The 17,335-nt window shown below is 44.6% G+C and overlaps 1 protein-coding gene across 1 annotated transcript in view; it reads right to left on the bottom strand.

Moving 5' to 3' along the window:
• The window catches only part of LOC121289891 (serine/threonine-protein kinase 10-like), a 49,168-nt gene extending 32,169 nt beyond the window's left edge, over window positions 1-16,999 (bottom strand). The window contains exons 1-3 of the mRNA XM_041209838.1: window positions 16,847-16,999; window positions 2,030-2,194; window positions 1,226-1,274 (exon numbers count right to left, since the gene is read on the bottom strand). Of these exons, the coding sequence (XP_041065772.1) occupies window positions 1,226-1,274; window positions 2,030-2,194; window positions 16,847-16,999 (367 nt within the window). The remainder of the gene's footprint in view (window positions 1-1,225; window positions 1,275-2,029; window positions 2,195-16,846) is intronic.
• Window positions 17,000-17,335: the final 336 nt, after the last annotated feature.

Genomic DNA, 17,335 nt, shown 5'->3' with positions numbered 1-17,335 from the left:
TCTAAGTGCATGTACCTGACTGTGTGTGTGCATATGTGTCTTGAGTGTGTGATATATGTATATTTTATGTGTCTGTGTGTGTGTGCGTATGTCTGCATGTGTGTGAGTGCGTGTGTATGCCTGTGTCTAAGGCTGTGTGTGTGTCTGTATGTGTGTGTGTGCGTGTCTGTATGTGTGTGTGTGCGTGTCTGTATGTGTGTGTGTGTGGGTGTCTGTATGTGTGTGTGTGTGGGTGTCTGTATGTGTGTGTGCGTATGTCTGCATGTGTGCGTGCGCGCGTATGTCTGCATGTGTGTGTGTGTGTGTGTGTGTGCTTTTGTCTGCATGTGTGTGTGTGCGTATGTCTGCATGTGTATGTGTGTGTGTGTGCGTATGTCTGCATGTGTGTGAGTGCATGTGTATGCCTGTGTCTAAGGCTGTGTGTGTGTGTCTGTATGCGTCCGCACGTGCTGACTGTCAACAGCATCAAACTCACCTGTAATGCCTCCAGTGGTTGAATGCCTTGTGGACACTCACTGGAGAAAGCACTGATATCTGAAATTCCAAGGATTAAATTCCAAGGAGGGATTGCACAAACTATTCTCTGGAATTTAGATGGTTAAGGGGTGATTTGATCAAAGATTTCAAGGCATTAAGGGGAACAGGAAGCGTAAATAGAGAGAAACTATTTCTACTGGTTGGGGAGTCTAGGACTAAGGGGCACAGTCTAAAAATTAGAGTCAAACCTTAAATTAGGAAACACTTCAACACACGAAGGGTGGTGGAAGTTTGGAACTCTCTTCCACAATCTAATGCTAGATCAATTGCCAATTTGAAATTTGCGATTGGTGTTGATTGAAGGGACAAAGGCGGGTTTGTAGAGTTCGGCCTTAGATTAGCCATTGAATGGTGGCCGAACAGACTCGAGGGATTAAATGGGGAACCCCTGTTGCCATATTCCTATACACATATGAAGAACGACAATTGGGCAGGGCTAGTTGATAGCTAGTACTCGACACAGAAGAGCAGTACTCATGCATTGTTAATCCAATGGGCAGCCCTGACAGGTGACAAGACATCACCCAGGCCATTGAATTATCAGTCACACCACTGGGCAGATCTACTTTTTGCCGTTCATTTACCAAATGCCCAGAGCCCATAGAACTGTGCCCCAGCAGTTAGGGATAGAGGGGGAACGTTTGAGGTGTGGATTTAAATTAATTCAGCAGGCTGCATTTTCACTTACCCAACATAATAGCATCGACAGCGCCGCCAGGGCAAAACTCAATGAGAATCTGTAAAGGAAACCGAGGGGTTTAAGATCTCAGAATGCTCAAGGACACTGCATTTTCAAAGCACATTTTGGAAACTTCAGACAGAGAATGGTGAGAAATGTGGAGCTCACTTTACCACAGAGTAGGTGAAGCAGCTAGCATTGAACCACTTAAGGGGAGGTCCGATGCATGCACGGACAAAGGAAACAGAGGGATACGGGGAGAAGGCAATGAGAGTAGAAGTTTGTGCGGAGTCTAAATACTGGCATTGACCATCAGGCTGAATGTTTTTGTGTTGTAGATTCTATCTAAATTTATGACATTTATTACCCACGCTTCAGAGATCTTGCCATCTTGATCCACTGGAGCTAATGAACCATGCACAAAACCCTGCCTTAATTGTTCTACAGCTAGACAGAGTCAGTTAGAAACCTCAAAAGGGAATTGGATAGATAACTGGAAGGGAAAATTGACAGGCTTATGGGGAAAGAGCAGAGGAGCTTAGGATAGATTGAATCACTCTTTCAAGGAGCTGGCAGGACACAGAGGGACAAATGGCCTCCTTCTGCACTGTACAGTCCCAGGGTATAAACAAGGGATAACACCTTAGTATTCATATACCTACTAGTCAGAATTAAATGGGGAAATATAATAGCAGAATGTAAGTCACTATTGGACCGGTGTTTGGATATTTCATTCACTTATAACACCTATTTGGGATATTGTGGCTTCTCTATTTTGGGAAGCGTATTTCCTCCCTTCCTTTCATGACTCACCCAAAGGCTGTTTCCATAGTAGAAAGCATCGAGGAGTTTTACAATGTTAGGATGATCACACGAGGCCAGAATCTCTATTTCCACCATGTAATCTTCCAGCTCCTCCTCGTCCAATGAACCTATTACCTTGGCAGCTGCAATGTCCCCTGTCTCCCTGTTCTGTGCCTTTAAAAAGTGGAGAATAAATTATAAGTAATGTCACAAGGCCATCTTCAACACTGCACGTGGCCAACACTTCTCATGTGAGTACAAAAGGAGCCTTCGCATCACACTACCTTTTAAAGTGATAACTTTCATGTCAAAAACAAGATAACTTTGTGCTCATTTGTACATAGCTTTCCTCCCACGCGTCCCCCCCCACCCCCGCCACCTTGCTGTCCTTCTGACTTTTGCTTCATACCCCCTTGATATCCTTCCTATTAAAAATCTATCCATTCATTTGATGCCCTGTGGTCTCAACAGCTTTTTGGGACAGAGTTCCAGGTTTCCACCACCCCCTGTATGACTTTGTAAATGACTGAACTCTAATTTTGAGATTGGACAAAGTTTTGATGCCAGTACAAGGCAAATCCCATCATTCACTAAAGATGTTCTGCTCTTGTGCCCTGTGAGTTTATTTCTCTCAAGTGACCATCCAATTCCCTTTTGAAATCAGTCATTGTCTCCGCTTCCCCCACACTCGTGGGCAGCGAGTTCCAGCTCATTCCCACTCACTGTGTAAAAAAAGTTCTTCCTCACACCCCCCTGTATCTCTCAACCAAAACCTTAAATCTGTGTCCCCCTAGTCCTTGTACTGTCAGCCAATGGGAACAGCTTCTCTTTGTCTACCTTATCCAAACCTGTCAGAATCTTGTCCACCTCTATCAAATCCCCTCAATCTCCTTTGCTCCAAGGAGAACAGCCCCAGCTTCTCCAACCCAACCTTGTAGCTAAAACCCCTCATCCCTGGAACCAATCTGGTAAACCTCCTCCCCACCCTCTCAATGACCCTCACGTCCTTCCTAAAATGTGGTGACCAGAACTTTATATAGGTTCAGCACAACTTCCCTGCTTTGGTATTCAGTTTATGAAACCCAGGATCCTAGTTAGGTTAAAAGCAAAATGCTACGGATGCTGGAAATCTGAAACAAAACCAAAATTTGCTGGAAAAACTCAGCAGGTCTGACAGCATCTGTGGAGAGAAAGACAGAGTTAACGTTTCGAGTCCATATGACTCTTCTTCAGAGCTAAAGAGAAGTAAATATGTAATGAAATTTATACTGTTCAAGGTGGGGTGGGACAGGCGAAGCTGGATAGGTGACCAGCGATAGGTGGAGGCAAAGGAAGGATTGTGAAAGAAGGTCAAAGGGGTGTTGATAGTGGTGATAATGTCACCATTAGCACTTCCTTTAGCCAGTAAAAGTAGAAAGCAGAATGATCAAAAAAGATAGAAATAGGCTAAAAGGTGGGCACAAAACAATGAATGGAAATAAATTTTAAAAATAATAATAATAGAAATAGGTGGGAAACAATATCGATATAAAAATTTTAAAAATAAATATTGGAAAAAAGGGATCAGAAAGGGGGTGAGGATGGAGGAGAGAGTTCATGATCTGAAGTTGTTGAACTCAATGTTAAGTCCGGAAGTCTGTAAAGTGCCTGAACGGAAGATGAGGTGCTGTCCCTCCAGTTTGCATTGGGCTTCACTGGAACAATGCATTTACATTGCGATCAGGCACTTTACAGCCTTCCGGACTTAACACTGAGTTTAACAACTTCAGATCATGAACTCTCTCCTCCATCCTCACCCCTATTTTGATCCTCTTTTTTCAAATATTTATTTTTTAATTTTTATATCTATGTTTTTTCCCACCTATTTCTATTATTATTCATTTTATTTCCATTCATTGTTTTATCCCCACCTTTTAGCCTATTTCGATCTTTTCTCCCACACCTTCCCCTCCCCCCACCCCACCCCTACTCAGTCACTTGCTCGTCCTGCTTTCTACCCTTAATGTCACCATTAGCACCTCCTTTAGCTAATATCACCACCATCAACAACCTTTTGACCTTTTGTTTATGACACCTTTTGTTCATGACATCTTTTGCAATCTCTCCTTTGCCTCCACTAATCGCTGGCCCTCCAACCAGCTCTACCTGTCCGACCTCCCTTAAACAGTGTATATTTCACCACATTTTTACTTCTCTTTAGTTCTGAAGAGTCATTCGGACTCGAAACGTTAACTCTGTCTTTCACTCCGCAGGTGCTGTCAGACCCCTGCTGAGTTTTTCCAGCAATTTTTGTTTTTGATCCTAGTTAGGTTTGCTAACTCATCTCTCATTATAGTTGTGCCACCTTCAAAGATCCATGCACATGAACCTCCGGCTCCTCCTGTCTCTGTGCACTCTTTAGAACTGTGCCATTGTGTATATGTAGCCTCCCCTTTTCCAAAACATCAAGGGGACAGATGGTTTCTTTGCTCCCTTGGCCAGTCTAGGGTTTGTGGGCCACATGAGCTACTAACTGGCTAAATGCCAGCATTTCCTACAATGACAGCTATAAACTGAGGGTGCCAACAGCCCTGCCTAGATGCCTAATGGTTAACGATGACAGGAACAGGATGCCTGCTGTCTAACATATTGAAGGTTGTGGTCAACCTACGGAGACCCGATATAATGGATTGTCCAAGTGCCCAGTTCAACTCCGAAGATCTGTGTTTTCCAAATTTCCCATTTAGTGTCAATAGCACAGGAAGTAGTGCTGTAGCGCAGTAGACAGAACGTTGGGGGGGGGGGGGGTGGGTGCTGTTGGGCTGAGGCCAACATCCTGGTTGCCGTGGAGACTCGCGCCTACATCTAAGACTGCTGAGTGTACAATAACCAAACAGGAAACAATCAAAAATAACGCAGAGACAGGCCAAAGCAATAAATTCATCACTTTTCCCACGCATTTTTCCTGGCACTTGTTTCCATCGCTTGTGGGGGTTGGGCAGTCGAGGTCGGTGAGGGTTAGGCTTGACCGTTGGTTCCTGTGTCAGGGTTCGAGGCAGAGGCAGAAATGTGTAACAAATATTGGATCTTCAAGTATATTTTTTGACCCTCGTTGTTGATACATTTGCAAAGCTGATTGGAGCCAGGTCAGTGCGCTTTAAGATGTGAAAGCATGAGTGAGAAGACTACAACTGCAAGAGCTGACAGGGCAGCAGAAGAATGGTTAATGTGAAGGAATGCTGGTGCAAACTGGGACCGAGGGGCTTATCAAGATGAACAGACGAGTAGAGGGGGAAGAAAAAGTATCCAATTCATTACATTTGCGAAGAAATTGTTATTCCATCATTTATTGATCAGATTCGTGTCATTCGATGCACAACCTTTGCTTGGAATGAGTGTTCATGCCATAGCCCGTGAACTATGCCTGTCAGGAGTGCATGTACTGACTGCAGGCTGGCTTCAACAGAAATGCACTCATTCGGAAGTGGTTGTGGTTTTGCTCTCTCTGGCAAATGCTCAACTTGAATGAGAGGAAGGTTTCTCTCATTAGAAAGATCGTATCGGCTGCATTTCTCTGCTGCTTTTCTTCTCCCCTGAACCCAACTGTAAAACCTGCTGCCTAAGTTGCAGCTTAGAGCGGACAGTGAGCCTTGAGGCACCATGGTGATGTGTGGGTAGCATAAGCATGGTTTGGGAGCTGCTGTGACACATACACTCGACTGCACAGTGCATAATTTCCAACTGCAGAGTGCTTGTGTGTGGATGTCAAGTGAACACACAAGAATTAGGGGTAGGAGTAGGCCATTCAGCCCTTCAAGCCTGTTCCACCATTCGATAAGATCGTGGCTGATCTGATTGTGGCCTCAACTCTGCCTTCCTGTCTGTCTCCTCATCCTTCCATAACCCTCGATTGCTCTGTTGATCAAAAATCTATCTAACTCAGCCTTGAATATATTCAATGAACCAAGCTTCACTGCTCCCTGGGGGAGAGAGTTCCACAGACTGACGACCCTCTGAGAGAAAAAAAATTCTCATCTCCATCTTAAATGGGGGACCCCTAAATTTTTAAACTGTCTCCCCTAATTCTGCACTCCCCGTAAAGAAACATCCTTTCGGCGGGTGAGTAAAAGAGGCTGTTCAGCTGTCGTTTTTAGGCCACTGCTCAGTAATTTGTTTTTAAATCTGAAGAACCTTTTCAAAAGAATTTGCCTCGAATGAAACCTACTAGAAGCCACAAGACAGGATTTTGGCAATTTCTAAACCGAGCGTCTCCGGTAGAAAGCATAATTTTTGTATTTCATAAATAAAATTGTGTTGAACTTATGCATCAAAAGAAAAAAAGTTCAAAATTAAAATAGACCTAACCCTGAATCATGGCATGGTCTAACTTTTTTTTTCAAACTATAATTTTGTCAGTGAAGTCACCTTTGAAACTAACTTTAACTTAAGACGTGTAGAATTAAGACAATTTTTGAGGCTATTGATTCTTGTGAAACAAAAGCTTCTAATGGTACATTCAGACTAATTTATCTAAACTATATTAGGAACAATAATAGTTGCAGCCATAAAACCTGTTCATCAGGCCAAGGGCACTATCTATAACCAATGGTGTAGCTGTGCCACTCAAACAGGTTCAATTGGAGCACCATGATATTTTTCGTTAACATAATCATTTGGAACAGCCAACTGCAGCAGAATGATCAGCCTTTTAACCCCACCATCAAAGTACGGGCTCTTCACTTTCTTGACAAGACGACTAGGTCTGGCTGTTGTTGAAATAATAACCTAGCAGAGGACCAGCACGGACACGATGGGCCAAATGGCCACCTTCTGTGTTGTTAACCGTTCAGTGATTCCATGAAGGCAGAGGGAGAGGAAGGATTGTGGAGATGGAGGAGAATTGACTCTCAAAAGGAACGAGGAAAGTGAATAGGATAGACAAAGCACCTTGGGGTATTTTATTATTTTAAAGATGCTTTATAAATACAATTTATAATTGTTGTTGTTGTTGAATCTGTTGAAAGACAGAAGTATCTTGTTAGAGATAAATGCTGCGGGTTTGCATTGTCAGGAAATCCTCAATGAAATTACCGCTTTGCAATCCATCTGAGGACTCCATTCAATGTTGAATCTATGTAAAGGGAAGGTTCTTTGCTCAGTAAATAATATGGCAAATAATGTGGTCAGTGTCTTCACCTTGCATAGTACTTGGTCCATGTGGTGATGTGTTACAGTTGTCATGAAGCAATATCAATGTGCCTAACCATTATTGGAAATTATTTTTAAATTGGACTTGTAGTAGGGTCTGTGTCTGTGGATTAATTGGATTAAAGCCAGTCAATCTGGGTGCTTTGATGTATTGTAGCTTGACATGTTAATTAGATAAATGGAAGGCTAGAAGGTAAAGAGTACGTTTGCATTTGTTGAATAAACCATTCAAAAGAAGGGAGTAAAATCTTACCTAGCTGGGAGACACCAAGCAATGTTAATTGCTGATAAAAATGGTGTTATGAAAGGGGTTTTATTGTTAGAAAAGGTGGAGTTCAAAGACTTCGGGATACCATGAGAACTTACATTCAAAGGGGAGACTAGGTATAGACAGAAAAGATAAAAACAAAAAACTGCGGATGCTGGAAATCCAAAACAAAAACAGAAGCAGAAATACTGGAAAAACTCAGCAGGTCTGGCAGCATCGGCAGAGAAGAGTACAGTTGACGTTTCGAGTCCTCATGACCCTTCAACAGAACTAATAAAATTAGGAAAGGGGTGAAATATAAGCTGGTTTAAGCTGGGGGGGGGCGCGAGGTGGGGGGGGGGGGGGGTTTGTTGGGACAAGCAGTCAGTGATAGTTGGAGATAACCAAAAGATGTCACAGACAGAAGAACAAAAAGGTGTTGAAGGTAGTGGTATTATCGAAAGGAATGTGCTAATTAAGAGTATAAGACAGGGCAGATAAAGGTACAGATAGCTCTAGTGGGGGTGGGGGAATACTATAAAAGATAGAAATAAACAATGGTGGAAATACATTTAAAACAATGGAAATAGGTGGGAAAAAGAAAAAACAAAAAGGAGGGGGAAGAAACAGGAATATTCAGTCCGGAAGGCTGTAAAGTGCCTAGTTGGAAGATGAGGTGCTGTTCCTCCAGTTTGTGTTGAGCTGCCTTCTTAAACCACTGCAGTCCATGTGGTGTAGGTACACCCACAGTGCTGATAGGAAGAGAGTTCCAGGATTTTGACCCAGCCACAGTGAAGGAACGGTGATATATTTCCAATTGAGGATGGTGAGTGGGTTGGAGGGGAACTTGCACGTGGTGATGTTCCCATCTATCTTCTGCCCTTGTCCTTCTAAGTGGAGGTGGTTGTGGCTTTGGATGGTGCTGTGTAAGGAGCCTTAGTGAGTTTCCGCAGTGCATCTTGTAGATGGTACACACACTGCTGCTACTGTGCGTCAGTGGTGAAGGGAGTGAATATTTGTGGATGGGGTACCAATCAAGTGGGCTGCTTTGTCCTGGATGCTTCTTGAGTGTTATTGGAGCTGCATTCATCCAGGCAAGTAGAGAGCATTCCATCACACTCCTAACTCATGCCTTGTAGATGGTGGACAGGCTTTGGGGAGTCAGGAGGTGAATAGCTCACTGCAGGATTCCCAACCTCTGACCTGCTCTTGTAGCCACAGTTTTTATACAGCTGGTCCAGCTCAGTTTCTGGTCAATAGTAACCCCAGGGTGTTCAATCTTCTTCAGTACTATCTGTCATTTAGCTGGCAGGCTTGGCTCAGAGGGTAGCCCACTTGCCTCTGAATCAGAAAACTGTGGGGTTCAGGACCCATCCCAGAGCACAAAATCAAACTTTACACTTCGGAGGTGCAGCCTTTTGGATGGGATGATGCTTCATCTGCTCTCTTGGGTGGATGTTAAACTTCCACGGCATTATTCGATTAAGAGCAGGGGAGTGCTTTGAGCAGGCTGCTTTTCACATCAGTTTGCCATATTGTGCTTAGTTGTCAGATAAGGATTGGAATCCCAAAACCAGGTTTGTATCTGTGTGGCTGAAGCTGCAGGATATTGTCAATTGTAACTAGAAAGCTGAAGCAACTCATATCTGTCCATAGTACAGTCACAAAGGAGTTCATTGTGTACATTTTGGTGCCTTGCATGTTTGCCCCATTGTCAGCCATGGTTCAGTTAGTAACAGTCTCACCTCTGAATCACAAGGTTCCTCCTGGTTCAAGCCCCCTCCAAGGATGGACCACAAAAATCTAAGCTGACACTCCCAGCGCAGTGCAGCACTGTCAGAGGTACTGCCTTTCAGGTGAAATGCTAGCCCCAATCTGCCTGCTCCGGTGGATGTAACAGATCCCGTGACAACTGCTTAAGAAGTGCAGAGTGTCCTGGCCAATATTTATTCCTCAAATCGACATCATAAATACGAATTACTGGTCATTATCATATTGCTGTTTGTGGGAGCTTGCTGTGTGCAAAATGGCTGCAGTGTTTCCCACTTTGCAACAGTGACTACACTTCAAGAGCATGTCGTTGGCTGTAAAGTGCTTTGAGATGTCATGTGGTTGTGAAAGGCGCTATATAAATGTACGTCTCTCTTTCTATATTGCACGGATTAAAATCTGGCCACAAGGTATACAGAATGCACGATTATCAAACCAGCAATATCCACTCAGCTTCTTGTTTTACATCCTCCCTGATAAACTTAATTGGAAATAAATTGGGCGATACATACGTGTGGGGTGATTGATCCAATATTACCCATTTTATACCCATCACTTACTCCGTTCAAATGCATGTTAAAACCCAATAAATATTGCTTAAATTTTTATCATTTTGAATAACAACTGAATTTTCTTCAAAACATATAAAGCAGCCTTGGAAAGCGTAATTTCCACCCGTGAGCTCCTTGTGTAACTGTACAAAGCGGTTTTAATGCATTGGTACAAATTTGACTCTGGCAGTAGTACCAGCGGTGACGGATTGCGGGGCCAGGCTTAGAGCTGGTGACCACTCCGATTTTTCCCTGTGCCACCCAAAATTTCACCTCCGCTCAGCTCAGACGTTTCATCAGAGAGTGAAGCAGTCAAACTTCAAGGCAACAGTGTGCCAAGGCCATTGTGGGATCTCCCTGTGCCCTACTCTTACAAGGACTTAGGGGGTCATAGATTTAAGGTTTTGGATAAGAGCTGCCAGGCTGGGGGGTGGGGGTGGGGTGGGGGAGGGGTGTGGATGGGTGGGTTGTGAGGGAGAATTTTTTTACACAGCGAGTGGGAATGAGCTGGAACTCGCTGCCCATGAGGAGGGGGGTGGAAGTGGAGACGATGAACGATTTCAAAAGGAAATTGGGTGGGCACTTGAGGGAAGTAAACTTGCAGGTTTCTGAGGAGAGAGCAGGGAGTGGGACTGACTGGATTGCTCGACAAAGAGCTAGCATGAACTCGATGGACAGGATGGCCTCCCTCTGTGTGGTAAATGACTTTATGATTCTTTGAGATACATCACCTCATGACTTCAATTCTAAAATAATTTACAGTTGAAAGCATCTGATATTTTACTGATTTACTAATTCAGAAGTGAAAATTCACAGTAACCAAAAAGATTTAAACAGTGGCTGTATGGGTCAATGGGGTATACTTTGTCTTTGTGCAATACTGTAAAACAGATGAAAGTGAGCTGGTAAACAGTTTAAATCCTGTTTCTTTTCTCCTTATCTCCACTGAAGTCACTAGCAATAAAAATGGAGCAGGTTATAAAGAAGGCTAATTCACCACCACTCTCTTATTACCATCGCACAGTCACAATTACCCATCGGTAAACACCTGACAATAGCACGCTGACATCACCCCAAATTCTCTGACACACTTCTATCCTCCAGAAACAGGAGGAGTAGGAGTGGAAGTAGACTTTACAGCCCCTCGAGCCTGCTCCACCATTTAATCCAACCTAGGCTGATCACAGGCCTTAACCCCGCTTTCCTGCTCGCTCCCCATATCCCTTCATTCCCTGAGAGACCAAAATTCAACAACGGAGCATCCATACCTGGAATTCCAAAGAGTCACAACCCTTTGAGTGGAGAAATGTCTTCTCTTTGTCAGTCCTAAATGATCGGCCCCTTATCCTGAGACTGTGCCCCCTTTTCTAGATTCCCCGACCGGGGAGAAAACCTCTCAGTGTCTATCCTGCCAAACCTCTTCAGAATCTTGTACATGTGCCAGGAAAGTTAAAGCTATTGGAAGCTGGAGGTATAGTGGTACTGTCACTGGGCTGGTAATCCAGAGATCCAGGCTAAAGCTTTTGGGACATGGGTTCAAATCCCACCATGGCAGCTGGTGGAATCTAAATTCAACTAATTAATTGATTTTAACCACAAAACTATCGTAAAATACCACCTGGATCACTAATGTGCTTTAGGGAAGGAAATCTGCCATCCTTACCCAGTCTGGCCTTTACTGTGGGTCTGGAGTCACACAATGTGGTTGACTCTTAGCTGCTCTCGAAGGCAATTAGGGATGGGCAACAAATGCTGACCCTGACCGAGATACCCACATCCCATGAAAGAATAAAAATAAATGAAATGTGAGTGGTGTCCCCACTGGTTGTGGTCAGTGGTTGTCTTGATATGGAAATCTAATGCCTCAGTGAGTTCGCCTTCAAGGCTTCTATTAAACTGCCCAACAATCCAGACCCTTACTGTGTTTTTCTCATATGTAGAGATCTATTGATCCATTTGCCAATGTGTTTCCTATCATTTCCTGGTTGTCCTGTTTTTGCAGTGCAGACCTGACAGGTTGCAGACTTAAGGCTTTGGGTGTCCATCCGCTGTGATACCACGAACTCCCAGATCAATGGAATTGGGGGCAATGGAGAGGTGGGCAGTGCAACCCCTTCCTAACGTGACTGGGAAGAACTTCATGACCTCACACGGTGAGCCGCCCCCTCAAAGCACAATAACGGACCAAATGGAAACGTCAGCAAGTGCGGAGATACCGCCACCTATAGCTGCTGTTGAAGCTACTCCTACCAGGAGATCTGCTGCCATAGTATGTCACCCAGATCTGTCTTGCATTATCCTCACACGTCCACGTAGCTCATCTGCAGCCAGTCTGTGACGTCTGTCCTCCAACTACTACCCCTAGGACAACCACTTTTCCTGCTGCCCTCCACCTTGCCCTGTAACAGAAATCTCTGTAGCTTCTGAGCTCCGATCCGGTGGCTGAAATACTGACATTTTCTTTTCTGGATGTCACTTTTTAGAGCTCTTTTTGCTCCTGTAATTTCAAGCACCTCTTCATTTGTCTTGTAGCCTATGGAATTTTTAGCATCCACATTTCAAAGGCCTCTCCTTTCTTCCATAGGTCTTTATTTATTGTCCAGGTTTCTGAGGCAGACAGTGGATAGAACGTAGCACCTTATCTCAGTTTTATCCTTGTTACATGCGTGAGTTTTCTTGCTGTTAACACAGCCTTTGTCTTCACAAAATTACTTCTGGCCATCTCTATCCTCCCTCTAACTTCAGCATCACATCGGCCGTCTCCTGTTATCATTTGTCCTAAATAGGCAAACGTATCCATTTGTTCCAGTGTGGCTCCTTCTAACCACCATTGCTTTTGTCACCCACTGCACAGCGATGCTATTATGTGTGCGCGCGTGTGTGTGTGTGTGTGTGTGTGTGTGTGTGTGCGTGCGTGCGTGAGTGAGTGAACAAGCAACACCATCATCAATAATTCCCTTGCCTAGTTTTTTTTTAAATTATTCGTTCACGGGATGTGCGCTTCGCTGGCCAGGCCCAGCATTTATTGCTCATCCCTAGTTGCCCTCCAGAACATGGTGGTGAGCTGTCTTCTTGAACTGCTGCAGTCCATGTGGTGCAGGGACACCCACAGTGCTGTTAGGAAGCATGTTCCAGGATTCTGACCCAGTGACAGTGAAGGAACAGCGATATATTTCCACATCAGGATGGCGAGGAACTTCCAGGTGGTGGTGTTCCCATGTATCTGCTGCCCTTGTCCTTCTAGGTGGTAGTAGTCATAGGTTTGGAAGGTGCTGTCTAAGGAGCCTTAGTGAATTCCTGCAGTGCATCTTGTAGATGGTACACACTGCTGCTATTGTGCGTCAGTGGTGGAGGAGGTGAATGTTTGTGGATGTGGTGCCAATCAAGCGGACTGCTTTGTCCTGGATGGTGTCAAGCTTCTTGAGTGTTGTGGGAGCTGCACTCATCCAGGCAAGTGGAGAGTATTCCATCACAATCCTGACTTGTGCCTTGTAGATGGTGGGCAGGCTTTGGGGAGCCAGGAGTGAGTTACTCGTTACACAATTCCAAGCCTTTGACCTGCTGTTGTAGCCACAGTATTTATATGGCTAGTCCAGTTCAATTTCTGGTCAATGATAAACCCCCCAGGATGTTGGTAGTGGGGGATTCAGTGATGGTAATGCCATTGGACAAGGGATTCTCTCTTGTTGGAGATGGTCATTGCCTGACACTTATGTGGCATGAATGTTACTTGCCACTTGTCAGCCCAAGCCCGGATATTGTCCAGGTCTTGCTGCATTTGAACATGAACTGCTTCAGTATCTGAGGAGTCATGAATGGTGCTGAACATTGTGCAATCATCAGTGAACATCCCCACTTCTGACCTTATGATGGAAGGAAGGTCATTGATGAAGCAGCTGAAGATGGTTGGGCCTAAGACAACAGACTAGGTTTGAAAAACAGGTTTTGTCATGTGCTTTTCTGAGTCCAAGGTGTTGGAAAAGTAACATGCTCCTCCTCCAATAATGCTTTGCGTTTGGACAGCTGTGTTGGGAACCACTGCCCAAAGCCACAGTCTACTTTATGGCCTCCTCCAGCCCGTTTGTGGGTCTTTTGTTTTACTCTGCACGGAACAGAAATACTTCATGAGCTTGAAATTAATGTCGTACAAGCTGCGACGTGAATGTGATGTGTTCTTGCAGTGAAAGGGTGGGGGGAGTGGAGTTTCCCTCGAACTCTTGCAGGATCCAGAATGGGATGGGAGATCTGTATCTGGTGACAAGCGGTAACATTCATGCCACACAAGTGTCAGACAATGACCATCTCCAATAAGAGAGAATCCAAGCATCGTCCCTTGATGTTCAATGGCATTACCATCACTGAATTCTCCATTATCAACATCCTGGGGGTTACCATTGACCTGAAACTGAACTGGACTAGCCATATAAATACTGTGGCTACAAGAGCAGGTCAGGGGCTAAGAATTGTGCGACGAGTAACCCACCTCCTGACTCCCCAAAGCCTGTCCACCATCTACAAGGCACAAGTCAGGAGTGTGATGGAATACTCTCCACTTGCCTGGATGAGTGCAGTTCCAACAACACTCAAGAAGATGGCACCATTTTTGCTGATGCTTCGAAATTGTTTCAAGGCAGCCTGGACCAGGCAGGTTGCACAGAATCCTGTGAGATGGTTAAAGGGCGTTAACTGCACCCCCAACAGTGTCTCCCAGACTCCCCTCACCACTGCTGCTCATGCAGAGCTAATGGAACCATTCCCAGTTCAGTGACTTCACCAATGGGAGGAATGGAACCCCCAGGGAGGGACTTCTGCGCAAAGGCCATCAGTGAATGTGCTGCAAACAAAAACAAAATTAGCTGGAGAAACTCAGCAGGTCTGACAGCATCTGCGGAGAGGAATACAGTTAATGTTTCGAGTCCGTATGACTCTTCATCAGAACTAAGGAAAAATAGAAATGAGGTGAAATATAAGCTGGTTGAGGGGGGGTGGGGCAGGTAGAACTGGATAGAGGGCCAGTGATAGGTGGAGTTAAAGAAGAGATTGCCAAAGATGTCATAGACAAAAGGACAAAGAGGTGTTGACAGTGGTGATATTAGCTAAGGAATGTGCTAATGGTGACATCAAGGGTAGAAAGCAGGACAAGCAAATGACAGATAGCCCTAGTGGGGGTGGGGTGTGGGGAAGAGATCAAAATAGGCTAAAAGGTGGAGATAAAACAAAAGATGGAAATAAATTTAAAAATACCCTTTATGTCACCATTAGCACATTCCTTAGCTAATATCACCACCGTCAATGCCCCTTTGACCTTTTGTCTATGACATCTTTGGCAATCTCTTCTTTGCCTCCACCTATCACTGGCCCTCTATCCAGTTCTACCTGTCCCACCACCACCCCCCCCCCTTAAAACAGCTTATATTTCACCACATTTCTATATTTCCTTAGTTCTGATGGAGTCATACGGACACGAAACGTTAACTGTGTTCCCCTCCGCAGATGCTGTCAGACCTGCTGAGTTTTTCCAGCTATTTTTGGTTTTGTTTCAGATTTCCAGCATCTGCAGTATTTTGCTTTCATCTTAGTGAATGTGCAGCCCCTTTGCTTCGTGACCTTCACCATTCTGTGACAATCCAGCACCACACACACTTTGAATCAGGCGGAGGGGCAATCCACGTACAACAACACGGTTACCACCGGCCTTGATGGCTGCTGACCTCCCTGCTTTGCTCCCTGTCCTCAAAACAGCGTTGAGACTGTGAGCAGACCGGGTGCTCTCGAACAGAAAATGGGGCTGGGGGACAATCTTGATCGGGAGTCCGCCCTGGGGACTCATTTCAAGGCCCAGCCAAAAACAACCATGTCAAAAGCCGAGGTTACCTAGCTGCCCGCTAGGCCTGATTGTGGCCCCAAACATGTAGGCCTTTGCCTTTCAGTGTGAACCGTTAAAATCACAGCTTAATAAACATGCTGGATGCTAAGCTATATTTGGCAGTTGCTGGTACAGTTTACAAAACTGAAGCTGCAGTTCTTGGCAGAGAGAATCGAAAAGGGCATTTGAACTGTAAAAATGAGAAGGTGCATGTGTCCTGGGGACGAACTGGCTTCTCTGTCCCGTCAGAAGCTAGCTCACAAAAGGCTGCCTGTCTCTCACCCAACAGTTTCCACCCGCAAAACGTAGGGTGGCAGAGACACTGGGAAATATACAGACAGTGCAGTAATTGCAAAACGGGGGTGGTGGATAAACCTCTTTGGTATGTTGAAAGGTTTAAAATCTTAACACGCTAATCAAAAAAGAGTCAACCCACTCACTCAAGTTAAAAAAAAACCCTCAAGACTCTATATGTTTGATTCCCCCCTGCCATTTTAATGGAGGTGTTATTTCTTTCAAATGGATACCTAATCTCTTAAAATAGCAGACAGGTAATTGACAAATAACTGCGTAGCTAATTGTTGCTTCAGTTTAACAGTCTGAACTTCAGCACACACTTATTTGAAGAAATACAGAACAAAATACGCAACAAACAGAATCACTACCCAATTGCAAAGCTCTGTCAGTAGGGATTTGAAGGTGTCACTTGTGCCACTTGTTACTACCATTTATAACTTATTGAGAATCCCTGCAATGGTTCTAATGATAAAGAGTTTATACTCCATTAGCAGCCCAGTACCTCCAACCGTAAAGTATGGCAATCAATCTTATTCATTCACAGGATATGGGCGTCGCTGGGAAGGCCATCATTTACTGTCTGTTGTGGTTCGGCCAAGAGGCTTAAGGCTATTTTGGGGGAAGGCAGTTAAGAGTCAACCACATTGCCGTGGGTCTGGAGTCACATGTAGGCCAGACCAGGTAAGGACGGCAAATTTCCTTCCCTGAACCAGATGGGTTATGAACAACAATCCCATAGTAATGATCGCCATTACTGATGCTAGCCTTTCCCCACCCAAAAAAAATAATTTTTAATCATTTATTCCAATAAATAAATTACTGGGTTTACATTCCCCACCTCCAATGGCGGGATTTGAACTCTTGTCCCTAGAGTAATATTACTACAGTGTCACTGTGCTTGTTCTTACCTTGAGAACTTTGCCAAAGGCCCCATCTCCCAGTTCTCCAATCACCCTCCACACGTCTTCAGGATCCACATCTCTCTTAAGGTGCTGGTACTGTTTCACCTTTTTCTTCTCAGGACCCAGTCTAAAAATTTTCATGAAGCTGAAAAATGACATCTCGCCCCCCGCCCCCCCAACCAACCAACCAACCAACCAACCCACCCACCCAACTCCAACCCCAACCCCAACCCCTCCAACGTTAGCCAAAATCGATAACCGAGGTTTAAAGAACAAAACAGAAAACCCAGGGCAGCCTCTCTGACGCTGGTGGAAACATCACTGGCGGCTGTCGCCTCCCTTAAACGCTGAGCGTTTAATTTTACTCCACCCTCAATTTCAGAAGGTGCAAGCAGCTAAAGCTACACTTGGGGGTTGGAGGAAAAACGTATTTAAAAGAAAAAACTTTTTGAAAAGAATAAAACACATGCTGGCAGAATATCCCTGGTAAGTATC

This window comes from Carcharodon carcharias, chromosome 17 (genome assembly GCF_017639515.1).
Source record: "Carcharodon carcharias isolate sCarCar2 chromosome 17, sCarCar2.pri, whole genome shotgun sequence".
NCBI classification, from domain to species: domain Eukaryota; kingdom Metazoa; phylum Chordata; class Chondrichthyes; order Lamniformes; family Lamnidae; genus Carcharodon; species Carcharodon carcharias.
Note: the sequence above shows the minus strand (reverse complement) of the source record. Positions and strands in the feature narration are given on the sequence as shown.